The 14170-nt window shown below is 46.1% G+C and overlaps 1 protein-coding gene across 1 annotated transcript; it reads right to left on the minus strand.

Annotated features, from left to right (window-relative positions):
• Nucleotides 1-52: 52 nt before the first annotated feature.
• Nucleotides 53-13897, minus strand: si:ch211-14k19.8 (mucin-12). Its single transcript, XM_063010820.1, has 12 exons — nt 13840-13897; nt 12569-12898; nt 10749-11233; nt 8153-9929; nt 7114-7184; nt 5728-5786; nt 4978-5135; nt 4101-4260; nt 3053-3244; nt 1764-1985; nt 1138-1294; nt 53-1046 (listed from the first exon to the last, which is right to left on the minus strand). The coding sequence occupies exons 1-12, from the start codon at nt 13895-13897 to the stop codon at nt 972-974; spliced, it is 3744 nt and encodes a 1247-aa protein (XP_062866890.1). The 3' UTR covers nt 53-971.
• Nucleotides 13898-14170: the final 273 nt, after the last annotated feature.

The following is a 14170-nucleotide window of genomic DNA, read 5'->3' on the forward strand; positions in this document are numbered from 1 at the left end:
TTATTATGACAACAACAACAATGATAATAATAATACATGCTGAAATACAAAATGTGTGAATAGTAAAATTCATTTAATGTGATCAGTTTTAATCTTTGAATATTTAATTATTACATTAATTAGCTTACACACCATGGGAAACACCACTCTGTACAGTAATGTGTTGGGTCGTGGTTGGGTTGCAAACATTATGAGCTCCTTAATCGGCGTTACTGGCCAAAAGTCCCCGCTGTAGTACCATAAGCATTTTGTTAATGGTGCATTGCACAATAATGGACACATGAGAGCAGCAGATAACACAACACGTTCTCATTGCTACTAAACGTTTTAGTGTGGTGAAATATACTCCCAAAAATGTTATTTATCAGTGTGTCTGCAACTGCAGCCATAATTGCATCCTGCAACCGTTTTTATGCATCAGCTTAGATGCAAAGATTAACTAAAAAAAGGGAAATGGGACGATTATGTACTGTGCTACACCAAAAACCGAACAGTGGTCACTCACTGATCTGTCAAAACTGATATTTAATAGAAATAATCCCAGAAAAAATGGTGAGACTATCAACGTATATCAAGAAAACAGCTCATTAGCACCATTTCAGTTATTTCTGCTTAGGTCAGGCTTCAGTCAGCCAAGTTCATCAGTCCTCGTGGGGCGGCACGGTGGCTCACAGCAAGAAGGTCCTGGGTTCGATCCCCAGTTGGAGCGGCCAGGGTCCTTTCTGTGTGGAGTTTGCATGTTCTCCCCGTGTCCGCGTGGGTTTACTCCGGGTGCTCCGGTTTCCTCCCACAGTCAAAAGACGTACAAGTGAGGCGAATTGGAGACACTAAATTGTCCAGGACTGTGTTTGATATAACCTTGTGAACTGATGAATCTTGTGTAATGAGTAACTACCGTTCCTGTCATGGATGTAACCAAAGTGTAAAACATGACGTTAAAATCCTAATAAACAAACAGACATCAGTCCTCGTTATGCAGTCCGGCTCTTCTCCATGTCCACCAGTTCCATTCCCTCGCAGTAGGAGCGAGAGCGAGAGGATTTTGTCTGATATGGGCACAAAACACACAAAAAAGATCGTCAAACATCTACGTATTATAATCGAGCATGTGTGTGTGTGTGTGAGAGAGAGACTTACCGTGGTTGTATTTTGGTTGAGCTGCTGTAGCAAAGGGAACGGCGTCCACTGAATGGGTTCGATGGGCCAGCTGCACACGGACAGATCGCTCGCCTTTCCTGAGTCGATCACACAGTCGGCGAGGCTGCATGTGCTCATATCCCACTGATACTGTGAACTGAATGATACACAAAATATTCCCAGTTTAGTCATATCCGATCACCCACTCCTGCCTGAAGTGGGCTGTACACACCCCCCTTCGAGGCAACACAAACAAAGCATCTTACTCCACAATCTGGTCCCACTGTGGTTTACAAGACGTAACATAAAGCCTCCACAAGGGGGTGTTCACGTACAAGTTTACTTATTATTATTATTATTATTATGATTATTATTATTTCTCTCTGACCCATTTTTTCCCTGCAGCAGCCAACCGCTTCTTATCATATGGAGATCCGTATCGTGCACGGAGAGTCTCCATTACCCCCGTCTCTGTGCAGACACCATCGTTGTCATTTGTGACAATATACAATTCAAGCAATTACGAATTAAGGGCCTTGCTCAGGAACCCAACAGTGGCAACGTAATGTAGCGTACATTATTGTACGTTAATTATACACGTTATATCAGCCACACATCCTCCGTACCTGTGTGGATAAACAGTTTTGACGTGCGAAGCGCTGCCCGGGTACGTCGAGGCGATGGAGAGCGTGTCGTCATGGTAACAGCAGGGGCGGTCCAGCGCCCTCATGTGCAGCAACTCGTCCGAGCGACTGAACGCCACGTTGTCGAGCGAGTCGTCCGATCCGGGCCAGGACCTTTGCCAGAAACGAGCCGACAGCTCATCAAAGTGGTTAAACCTGCGGTAACTTCACACACAGACCTTCCTTTAACTTCATCAACATCTTTCAATAATAGCATGCACTGTAGAGGCTGGTGAAACTCAAATGCAATGATAATCACCCATTGAGGAGGTACGTTTTAAAACTGGATTATTCAGAGTGGTAAAACTTGCAAATGCCATTCAAGTCATACAAACAAAAAAAAACATCCGGCGGCAATTCTGCAAGCATTACTGCATTACTGGATTACTTCAGACCATTCAGACACCTTGGGGTTTCTTTCTGACCTTGGCAGGAGACTGCTGTTCCATGGACTTCTTACTAGGCACCATGACACAAATTTCTGTATGTATAATGTAGAAGTTTTGAGGAGGTATGTTTAAAAAAAAACTGGATAAGTAAGCACAAGTAAAAAAAACATCCAGTGAGTGGAAGTTCTGCAAGCAGAAATGCTTCGTATCTGGGGAAGATTGAAACACGATTTCCAACACAAGTTCCAGCAGATTCTGATTCATGGAAGACCAGTTGCTGGTGGCTGGATTTCTTCTGACCATGCAGACACATTAGGGGTTCATTCTGACCTTGGCAACAGGCCGCTGTTCCATGGACTTTTTAATAGGTGTGTAATTGGAGGCCAATTAAAGGACTTTACAGTTCTAGAAGTTTCTGTATGTATAATGTAGAATTTTTGAGAAGGTGCGTTTTGAAACTACTGGATTATTCATCTTAAATACATAGCAAGCAAAAGTCATTCAAACATAAGTTGAAAAAACATCCAGCAAGTTTCTTTTTGACCTTGGTGAGAGACCACTGTTCCATGGACTTATTAATTAACTTTCTAGAACTTTCTAGAACTTTACAGAAGTTTCTGTATGTATAAAGTAGAATTCTGCTTCATCTCAAAAGTGATCAGTAGGATTGAGGTCAAGGTTTCATGGTGGCCACGAGGTTCCTCCACACTCCAAACTCTTCAAATCACGTCTCGATTTGTGCACAAGTTGGAAGCATGTTAATTCGTTTATACACATTAAAACTCAACGATTAGAAGGGGTGTCCACATACTTTTGGCCATCTGGTGTATTTCAGTGTGTTACCTGCTTTGCGTCTGGTCTGCTTTGGCCTGTGCCAGCATGGTCTTAAAGCGGCGCACGGCCAGGTAAGCAAGGACCGCCATGAGCACTGCAACGGCAGCCAGGACTCCAAAACACACGCCGGCCAGTCGCTGTCGGGTCATACGGAGGTCACAGCGCTGACCCATGAACCAGAAGTCTTCACCAACAGGACACCTACAGTAAACACACACACACACACACACATATACACTGATCAGCCATAACATTAAAACCACCTCCTTGTTTCTACACTCACTGTCCATTTTATCAGCTCCACTTACCATATAGAAGCACTTTGTAGTTCTACAATTACTGACTGTAGTCCATCTGTTTCTCTATATACCTTTTTAGCCTGCTTTCATGCTGTTCTTCAACGGTCAGGACTCTCACAGGACCACCACAGAGCAGGTATTATTTAGGTGGTGAATGATTCTCAGCACTGCAGTGACACTGACATGGTGGTGGTGTGTTAGTGTGTGTTGTGCTGGTATGAGTGGATCAGACACAGCAGCGCTGCTGGAGTTTTTAAACACCGTGTCCACTCACTGACCACTCTATTAGACACTCCTACCTAGTTGGTCCACCTTGTAGATGTAAAGTCAGAGACGATCGCTCATCTATTGCTGCTGTTTGAGTCGGTCATCTTCTAGACCTTCATCAATGGTCACAGGACACTGCCCATGGGGAGCTGTTGGCTGGTGGACTATTCTCAGTCCAGCAGTGACAGTGAGGTGTTTAAATCCACTCATACCAGCACAACACACACTAACACACCACCACCATGTCAGTGTCACTGCACCTAAATAATACCTGCTCTGTGGTGGTCCTGTGGGGGTCCTGACCATTGAAGAACAGTATGTAGAGAAACAGATGGACTACAGTCAGTAATTGTAGAACTACAAAGTGCCTCTATATGGTAAGTGGAGCTGATAAAATGGACAGTGAGTGTAGAAACAAGGAGGTGGTTTTAATGTTAAGGCTGATCGGTGTATATTAAGTACGTGTGCATTTGAACTAGCATGGCACTCACTGGCAGACTGGAGGCTGCCCAGCTCTGTGAACACAGATGCCCTGGTGCTTACAGTACCCGGAGTGGCACACAGATCTGCAGCTGGCATTGCCCTCCGAAGAGACACACTGGAACCCGAACGGGCAGGAAAACAACCAGGCGCACACGTCGCCGTGCAGGCCTGAGAGAGACAAAAGACATTCATTCATTCATTCATTATCACTAACGACTCTATTCTGGTCAGGGCTGCGGTGGGTCCGGGGAAACCTGAAAACACTGGCATGGCAAGAGCACAACATGGTCAGGGCGTCAGTTCATCTCATATTTTAGACAGCCAATCCACTTACTAGTATGTTTTAAGAGGCATGAGGAAAGTGAACTACCCAGAGGAAACCCATGCAAACAAGGGAAGCACATGCCACACCTCTCACAGACGGCAAAAATCAAACCCAGGTCCTAAGTACCCATTTATATTCGAACCCAGATCGCTAGCATGCCCACCACTGCTGAGATCTGGGTTTCACTGTGCCACCAGAATGCCACTGTTCCTGAGGGAAGGGGGGTGAATGTTGGGAGGCCTTTCACTCTTTTTTTCTCCCAACCCAGTCATTTTTAATTCCCCTTTGCAATTCCTCAGCCGCTTGCACCACCCCCACGATGGCCAAGGAGAGCACGATTGAGCAGTCGCCAGCTGCTTCTTTTTCACTAGCCAGCAGTAGATTCTCACAAAAAGTCCTGCTATGCCTTATGTGTATCCTCCACTACTCGGTTTTGTGTTATCAAAAGGTCAGTCGAGCAATTCTGACTGTCCACAAGCTGTCCACATACATTTGGCTATATATTATAGGCCTATGAACGGAGTGAAGGATGATAGATGATGGTAAAATAAATGACTTACCACCTACGGTGACGTTTTTCACTCGGACGCCACCGACAAATATCCCTTCTGCAGGAAGTGGTCTCAGCCCCGCCTTCTGCAAAAGAGACTCCGCCCTTCCGAGCCAGGAGACGGCCTCTGCGGTCCCGAACGTGACCACCGACTGGAACGCTGGTCCACTAAACAACAGTTTAACAAGACTACATTCAAGCAGTGTAAGCAAGCGGAACATTGGCTTACATGGGGTTAGAATGAGCAACCTTCTGATTACGAGGCCAGTATCTTAACAGCTGTCCTAGCACTGCCCTTTTTATCAAGTTCAGGTGTTTTAGCTTTGCCCAACACTACCAGCTGTGTGAATTCCTTTATATAAAATAGATCATTCGCAAAGGGAATGAACTGGAATCTTGACTGCGAGTCAGGCCTTCTCGGGAACCAATTCCCACAGACACACTCCAAAAACTACTCTCTGATTTTTGTATTATTTAGTATCTGTTATTTTAGGCATTATTTTTTCTCCCTTTTTTTGTCTGTGGCACTTCAGCCACAGTACTGTTCCACCTTAATGAAGCATCCAGTCAGCTGGGTTCATTTTTATTGTTTGCAGGTGTGGGGCTACCTCTGGTGATGCTCAACTCGCCCCATTTACACTCAGATTATTGTCATCTTATGTTTAACATGGTTCAAGGATCTGAAACAATTTAGTGATATGCAGAGACAGAAGAAACCAGCCAGAGGAAAATACCAACACTCCGAAAGTTGGTGACTTACCTGTGCCAGGTCACGTGCTGGCTCTGGTATCCCTCTATTCTCTGTAGAAATGGCTCGATCTGCACACGGAGAGGAGGAACAATAATTAATTAATAGGTGTAGTAATGTGATCAAGTTCAATAACATTACTAGTTTAATAACAGAGCCGTAGCACACACGGATGAACGCGCCACACTGGAGTATTCTTCCACCACTTGATACTGTGTCTCTACAGAAACCAGGCAGGCCGGTTTAGCACAGGTTCGAGTATATGGGTCTGTCTGAAAACCTAGTGATCTCTCTACATAGATGCATTTTAAGTCATCCTACACTCACGAGAAGAGGGCGTGTCTAAATACTTACAGATACCTTAAAATGCTTCTACATTTACATTACATTTACATTTTCAGCATTTGGCAGACGCCTTTACCCAAAGCGACTTACAGTACTATTACTGTATACAATCTGAGCAATTGAGGGTTGAGTCTTGCTCAAGGGCCCAACAGGCAGTGGTGGGGCTTGAACCAGCGACCTTCTGGTTACTAGTTCAGAACCCTAACCACTAGGCTATGGCTTGCTTCTACTGAGGCGCCTTAATTCTGAGTGATGATCTGACTGAATGACGAGGGAGAGTCTGATCCCTCCTCAGCGCTGAAGGCAATCCCAGCATTCAGTGCGGCATGACTTTTCTCACAAAAAATGACAAACATGGCGGACAAATAAATGCGGAGTAAGTATGTAAGTAAATTCTCATTGATGTTTAATTTGTATAAAGGTGTAATTATACGAGTGTCGTTTATTTGTAAATTCGGGCTCGTCAGGGACGGTTGAAGCATTTTCGGGACACGGAGGGAGACGTTAGCTGGCGTGCTAGTCAGTTTGAATGGCCTGAGGCTACCTGTGTTAGCTTAGTAAGCTAAAATTGCGATAACGTAAAGTAGTGCGTCTAAATAATCTGCCATATGAGTTCCATGTCTTATTAGAATCCTCTCTACTGAGGCATAAACCCACTATGCAGACAGTTAAAGTGCTTAACGTTTGGCAGGAGATCCTCTGACATAAGCAGGCATCAGCTAGACCAGGGGTCCCCAACCACCGGGCCGCGGGCGGGTACCGGTCCATGGGCTATTTATTACCGGGCCGCACAGAAAGAATGAACAATTACAGATCGCTAGAAAAGCAGTTTTCACTGCTTCTATTTCGGGTGTTTGTTGTCTTATTGTCACCCCTAGGTGGGAGTAGCTTCTCGTTGCAGTGAAAACAGCTCATTTGTACATCGTTTGTGAGAAATCTTATTAAATCCTCCCTTCCCTGCCGGTCCATGAAATTATATTTTATATGAAACCGGTCCGTGATGAAAAAAAGGTTGGGAAACGCTGAGCTAGACGATGATGTGAACTTCGGTACCTCCACGAGTCCTTCATATGAGGGTGAGTTATCTTCCAGTATCACCTGCAGCAGCACTTGGAAGGTTTCCACTACAACAAACAACAACAAATAACATCACACAAATACACTACCTGACCAAAATAACAATACAATAACAATAACATACAATACAACAACAACCAGACCCCATAATCACTGACTGTTCATCAGACTGAATATGTCCACAATCTGGCCCCACTGTGGTTTTCAAGATGTAACATAAAGCCTCCACAAGGGGGCTACACGTTTGTTTCGTGTTACCACCCTTCTAAAAAAGTCTTATCTTATCTTATTAAAAGTATGTGGACACCCCCCTTCCCAGATGACTGAATTCAAGTGTGGATTGAGTTTAGTCCCATCCATTGCTAACAAGTGGGTAAAACCAATGAAACCAAGGCAGGAAAACCTCGTCCGGTTCCTCGACTGTGCGGCTGTGCAAAAACAAGGTCCACAGGGACGTGTGTTGGTGCCATGACCTCCATGCTACTGAACACAGACACAGGAGGCTGTTATAGCTGCAGGGCGGCACGGCGGCTCGGTGGGTAGCACTGTCGCCTCACAGCAAGAAGGTCCTGGGTCCTTTCTGTGCGGAGTTTGCATGTTCTCCCCGTGTCTGCGTGGGTTTCCTCCGGGAGCTCCGGTTTCCTCCCACAGTCCAAAAACATGCAGTCAGGTTAATTGGAGACACTGAATTGCCCTATAGGTGTATGGGTGTGTGTGTGTGTCTGCCCTGCGATGGACTGGCGCCCCGTCCAGGGTGTTACTGTGTGCCTTGCGCCCATTGAAAAGCTGAGATAGGATCCAGCACCCCTAATCGACCCTAATTGGATAAGCAGTTAAGAAAGTGAGTGAGTGTTATAGCTATAGGTTTTGGAATGAGACGTTCATTAAGGTCATGTTCAGGCGTCGACAAAATTTCAGCCACTGGTATAAGAAACAATCGCATTCTTGTGTGCTACACATAAACAGGATGTATGTACAGGATGCTAATGCTAACAATACACTAAACGCTGCCCACCGTTAGCGATCGCTGGCTGGTCTTCTAGGACAAACACCCTGACGTTGTGTGCCCAGTCTTTGTCATTTCGGGCTGTTCCTGGGTGGATCAAAGGTCTCTTACTGACCGACATCAATGAGGTTTGTGTTCCAGGTTTGGAGCTGGAGGAACCTTCGCTGGTCTGCATCGGCTGGGTGGTTCTAGTGGGCGGTTCTGACAAAATGTGAGTTTGGACACTTGTGGTCAGGCGGTGTGTGTTTTGATTGGCTGTTTCTGTGCTTCCAGACCACGTGGTAGTCGTGGTAGGCTGACCTGTAGAGTGTGACAGCTTGGTGGTGCTAGAATCGTCTTGAGCTGTGCTAATCGAGCGTGTTGATTCGAGAGTGGGTGAAGAGGAATGAGTATCAGGAGGACTTGGAGTCAAAAGGTCGGTCCCGAAAGTCCACGAACGGTGGTCAGGGACGATATCCACGGCTTCGGTTGATGCCGTTCCTGGAGGAACAGACGTGGTAAGAGGGTAATCTGCACGCAGTACAGTAGTGCTGTGGTCATCATACAGAGCCTCGGTTGTGATCGGAACCCTGGGAGAAAAGCCAGAGGTCACAGTGGATATAGTGGTGGTGGCGATGATTGGATATGTAGAGCTGGATTGAAGGGTGGTAGCACTGGCGTCATCTGTGTTTGGCGAGCGTGAGGATAGAGTTGCCAAGTACGACTCTGTAGGAAGCGTGGAGGCGCTAGTGGGGCTAACGTGAGCTGTGGTAGGGTCAAACGTCTTGGTAAAACTCGGTTGATTGGTAGTGCTGGGCAAAGACGTAGACCTATACAATTCAGGAGAATCCGTCTCCTTCGTACTCGTAGCAGTAGAATGATCAAAATCCTCCAAGGAACGAGCGGTGTCGTGATCAGATAATACTGGTCTGGACGTATTGGTCTGATCATGTGATGCAGCAGGAGGGGAGCTGCTAACGGGATCTGATTCCTCCAAAACGGATACATGCGTTTGATTAGAAACATCTTGGATAACAGTTGATAAAGGTGAGCCATCTGTGCTGTTAGAGGCGTCCGAATCATCGTAAAATGCAGAACGTGTCTGATTAGAAACGTCCGACAGATTGAATATTGGCAAGTCCGTCTGATTGGGTTTGAAGGACACGCCCTGGTTCATCTGGGTCGATCGGGGCGAACGATTGGCTCTACCGGCATCCGTTTCAGAACGTGTATTAGCAAGAGTATTTAAACCGGGCCAGATTCTACCGCCATTGGGCGTGGACGCTGGTGACATCACAGGGACGCCACCTCTGTAAGTGACCGCGATGGTTTTTAAAGCCTCGTGACTGGATTTGCGAGAGCTGGCACTAACGGTGGCGTCTGTTGCCGTCTGCGCGGTGCCAGGAGCGGATGCAGCCGACATCGCCGTGCCGTCATTCCTAAAAACTGGCACGGGTCTAGATGTCTCATGTGTTGTACCAAGAGTTTTTAGATGAAGCTGATTCCTCCCACCACTGGCTGTATGTGTGGATGGCATCGTTGTGGTGCCACCTCGATAAACTGGCGAGTGTGTCTGAGGAGAAACGTTTTGGTCAGCGTGTGTCGCTCCAGGTCTCCTCTCTATCTCAAAACTTTTGTCTTCTGAGGTGGTACCAAGAGTGCCAGGATCAGGCCGATTCCTTCCACCATTGGTCATGGAAGCTTGTGACATCACAGGGACGCCACCTCTGTAAGTGACCGCGACGGTTTTGAAAGCCTCGTGACTGGATTTGCGAGAGCCGGCACTAACGGTGGCGTCTGTTGGCGTCTGTGCGGTGCCAGGAGTGGAAGCCACTGACATTGTTGCGATGTCATTCCTAAAAACTTGCACGAGTGTTCGATTTGAAGTGCCTGAAGCACGATGATGCCTAGATTTCTCAGGTGTGGTACCAATCCTCCCACCATTGGCTGTAAGTGTGGATGGCATCGCTGTGATGCCACCTTTATAAACTGGCGAGTGTGTCTGAGGGGAAACGTTTTGGTCAGCGCGTGTCGCTCGACGTGAGGGATTCAGTCGTCTTCTTTCCATCTCTAAACTTTGGTCTTTGGTGCTAACTGTGTTCAGATCTTCGACTGTTGGCGAGGGCATCTGTGCGGTGCCAGGAGTGGATGCCGCTGACATCGTTGTGATGTTATTTCTAAAAACTGGCACAGATGTTTTATTGGAAATGCCTGAAGCACGATGAGGCCTAGATTTCTCATGTGTGGTACCAAGGGTTGTTAGATGAAGTTGATTCCTCCCACCATTGGCTGTGGATGTGGATGTGGTACCACCTCCATAAACTGGCGAATGTGTCTGAGGAGAAAAGTTTTGGTCTGTGTGTGTCGCTCTAGGTGAGGGATTCAGTCGTCTCCTTTCAGTCTTTTCTGAGGTGGTACCAAGAGTGCCAGGATCAGGCTGATTCCTTCTACCATTGGCTGTGGATGCTGACTGCATCATTGTGACATCACGTGTCTCAGGAGGAACATTTTGGTCATTATGAGTCAATAAAGGTGACAAATCGGTTCTTCCTTTCTCTTCTTTCTTCTTTAAAGCTCCGTTTTGGTTTGTGGAACCAACAGTAGTTCCCAACGGCTGATTCCAGACATCGTTGACCACGGGCGCAGAGCCTACAAGCCTCCTGATGCCGTTATGCTCCTGAGAATCTATCTGTTTAGTAGCCGGTTGAGATTCTTGTGTGACGAACTCGGCGCGTACGTCCTCGCTCAGATATGCGCCCATTGTACGCCCGGAAAGTTCTGCCCGTGGTTTTTTTTCAGAGCTAGAAACCGTGTGTGTATGACGATGAGAGCGGCCGACGGCGTACACGAGGTCAGGGATCGCCTCTCCAGGCTTTTCCTGCCCATTGTGTGCGGCTTCCTGTGGAAACAGGGATCCGTACTTATCGTCCGATCCAGCCTCCCCTCCGCCCTGCCGAACGCCTGCGCTCAGGGGTGCACTCCTGAACCCAGAGACGTCTGGGACGCGGGTTACGCCGACGGCACCGTCCAGAGAGGGAGAAACGGGGTCGCTGTCGGAGTGGGTGTATGGAACGTGGGGCGAATCGGGACCCCCTTCTGACGTGTTAAATCCTGAGAAACAAACACAAACGCTCGGATATGTAAGGAAACAGGAATTCTGGATGCATTTCAAGGGCAAAGAATTCAGTTACGAAGGAAATGCCGCATTCCAAGTACACGCTCGCTTAAACACATGCTGCAGGAAAATAAATAGATTTGCATCCTGCTACGATCACACCAAGAGCACAACAGGCAAAATTGCCAATTTTTTTAAACGACCTGCTTAAATATGCCGCGTGTCTGTCACACTAAATAATTTCAGACCACACTAAGCAAGTTATAACATTAACCAACATGCGTATCACCCTCATGTAAAGGTTTTTGGTTGTGCGGTTAATGTGTAGGCTAATTAAACACCGCAAGCTTAATTTTAGCCAGCATCGTGAAATATACATCTTAAAAATGTAGCCAGGTCAGTCTCGAATTTCCATCATTCCAAACAGCTGAAAAACAACACAGCAGTAAATTACTCTAGCCCCCTACTGAATACTGCTGGGATCCAGGGTTCAAATTTCTGTATCAGCCAGTTGGGTGTCTACATACACATATGACTGGCTGAGAGTGGGGGGGGAGGGCCAGGGCCCTACAATGGATTGACATGAATAGGCATTGCGCCCACAACCCAGACCGGAATAAAGCTGTGGCAAAATATGAAAATGAAATAAAGACTAATAAAACCATTTCCGATGCTCTAGGACACAAATGAACCACAGTAGGTGCCGTTATCTCCAAAAGGAGGAGATTTAAAGTGGTCGTGAATCTACCTAGGAGTGGCGGCTCACTGAAACTTCACTAAGGGCTTCAGGACAAATCAATCAGGTCATAAAAGATCCGATGAGATCATGAAGAGAAGTGTCATTACTATTGGCAAAAATAAATTGTAGCATTAGGGCGCCCAGGTGGAGCAGCGGGATAATCCACTAGCACACCAGCGCCGAGATTCGGAGTTCCCAGGTTCGAATCTCGGCCGGGCGCCCCCAGCAAATCCACCAAAGTATGGGTGAATAAGAAGGGATTGGTGTTTCGGGGTCCCCAGCAGCAAACTGATGCTAAATTGGGAGAAAAAGGGAGTAAATTGAAGCCCTGACCAGAACCCAACAGAAATGCTTTGGCGAGACCTTAAACAAATATTTTATACCTGGACACCAAAAACTGTGTTTAGATGCAGTGGTGGAGGGTGTCAGGTACTTTTCACAAGGGTAATACAGATGTTGACTGACTTGTTCCTTTAGGTGAACAAAACTTTGCATGTTTATTAAACCGAAATCATTTAGTGTGGAAAATATGAAACAATCAAGCAAAGGGGGCAAATACTTTATCACAACATCGGAGGTTTTGTAGACTTACTCAGGTGTAACTCCCGTGGAAGCTCGACATCATCCTCCCAACTCCATTCCACCGTCGTCTTTCCAGTGCTTGAGAATGACACGTGCTCGTCCTGTTCGTCGTGGTCCTTCAAGATAACCGAGTTGTTCTCGAACTGGATCCGGACCTGCGCGTCATTGTCCAGGTCAAGGACTTCGATCCAAACAGTCTGATTCACCCGAGCATCGATAATCCAAGTACAAACCGCTGGATATCGTTTGAATAACGAGTTTATCTTGGTTGAGTACCGAATCGAGCCGGTCCTCTGTTGATAAGCATCGATGGTTCCACCGCAGTCCGTGTTTACCTCATCTGTCCAAAAAACAAATAACAAATATAATAGTTCCACTTACGATAACATACCTTTATAAATGCTGTGAGACCTGAGATGGTCTCTCTTGTATTATGTTGCATTTGGTTCCTACATACAGTCATGTGAAAAAGTATTTGCCCCCTACTAAATTTCTTCTATGTTTTGCATATTTGTTTTACATCAAACAAACTTTTATATATGACAAAGACAACCTGAGTAACCTGAGCAAAATACAGATTGTAGAAGATTTCCAGTGTCACTGACCAGCTGTATTGTATTTTCTAAATATAAACAAATGTATACATCTGATACCTGCAATACACTCAAAAAAGTTGGGACGGAGGCTTTTGCCACTGTATTACATCAACTTTCCTATTAAAAACTGACATTTTTTGCACATTTTTACTTCAACTGCTCAACAACCAGTGGATGTCGTGGTCTGATTCTTCTCTTCATGATGTCCAAACCTTTATTTCGAAGTCTGTAAAACTAAACTGATAATTCAGCTACAGTTTTAAGGTGTGTTTGTGGCAAATATTCCAAGTTTATACAGAAATAAACGTAAAAAATGAAGAACTGAGCTGTAAACACTTACCTGTTATGAAGGTGAATAGGACAGAAAACGTGAACAGTCGCATGTTGTGAGGAGAAACATTCCCGTGAGAAGAAACCGAAGCACTTCCATAAATATCAGCCTCTAAATACCGAAAATCCCCCTAAAGTTCGTCCTGTTCGACTTCGACTGGAGTTTTGAGTCATTACTGCAGCACACACACACTTTTAAAGCGTTTTTATGAGCTGCTTAATGAACTGAACCCGCACAGACTGAAGCGGCTGTTACGCGTGCGGCTGGATGCAGCGTTGCGGCAGCATGTGAGTGTGATTAGCGCATCACTCGGGGCTGGCGCAGTGGGAGAGCAGCACAGGAAACCGTTCTCACCTCTACAGAAGAGCTTACAGAAGAGATGAAGGTCAGAAAAGTTTATGGACTCCCGCATTTTAGATCAAGCTTAAGCAACAGGCATTGCTAATAAGTGTATTTTAGCGTCATGTTTTACACACTGTGGTTACATTCATGACAGAAAACAGTTTAATATTAAACACAGTCATGGACAATTTTGCATACCCAATTCACTCCCGGAGGAAACCCACACAGACACGAGGAGAACATGCAAACTCCACACAGAAAGGACCCAGACCGGTCCACCTGGGGATCGAACCCAGGACCTTCTTGCTGTGAGGTGACAGTGCTACCCACCATATCTATCTAT

The sequence above is a fragment of the Trichomycterus rosablanca genome, chromosome 15 (assembly GCF_030014385.1).
Source record: "Trichomycterus rosablanca isolate fTriRos1 chromosome 15, fTriRos1.hap1, whole genome shotgun sequence".
Classification (NCBI taxonomy): Eukaryota; Metazoa; Chordata; class Actinopteri; order Siluriformes; family Trichomycteridae; genus Trichomycterus; species Trichomycterus rosablanca.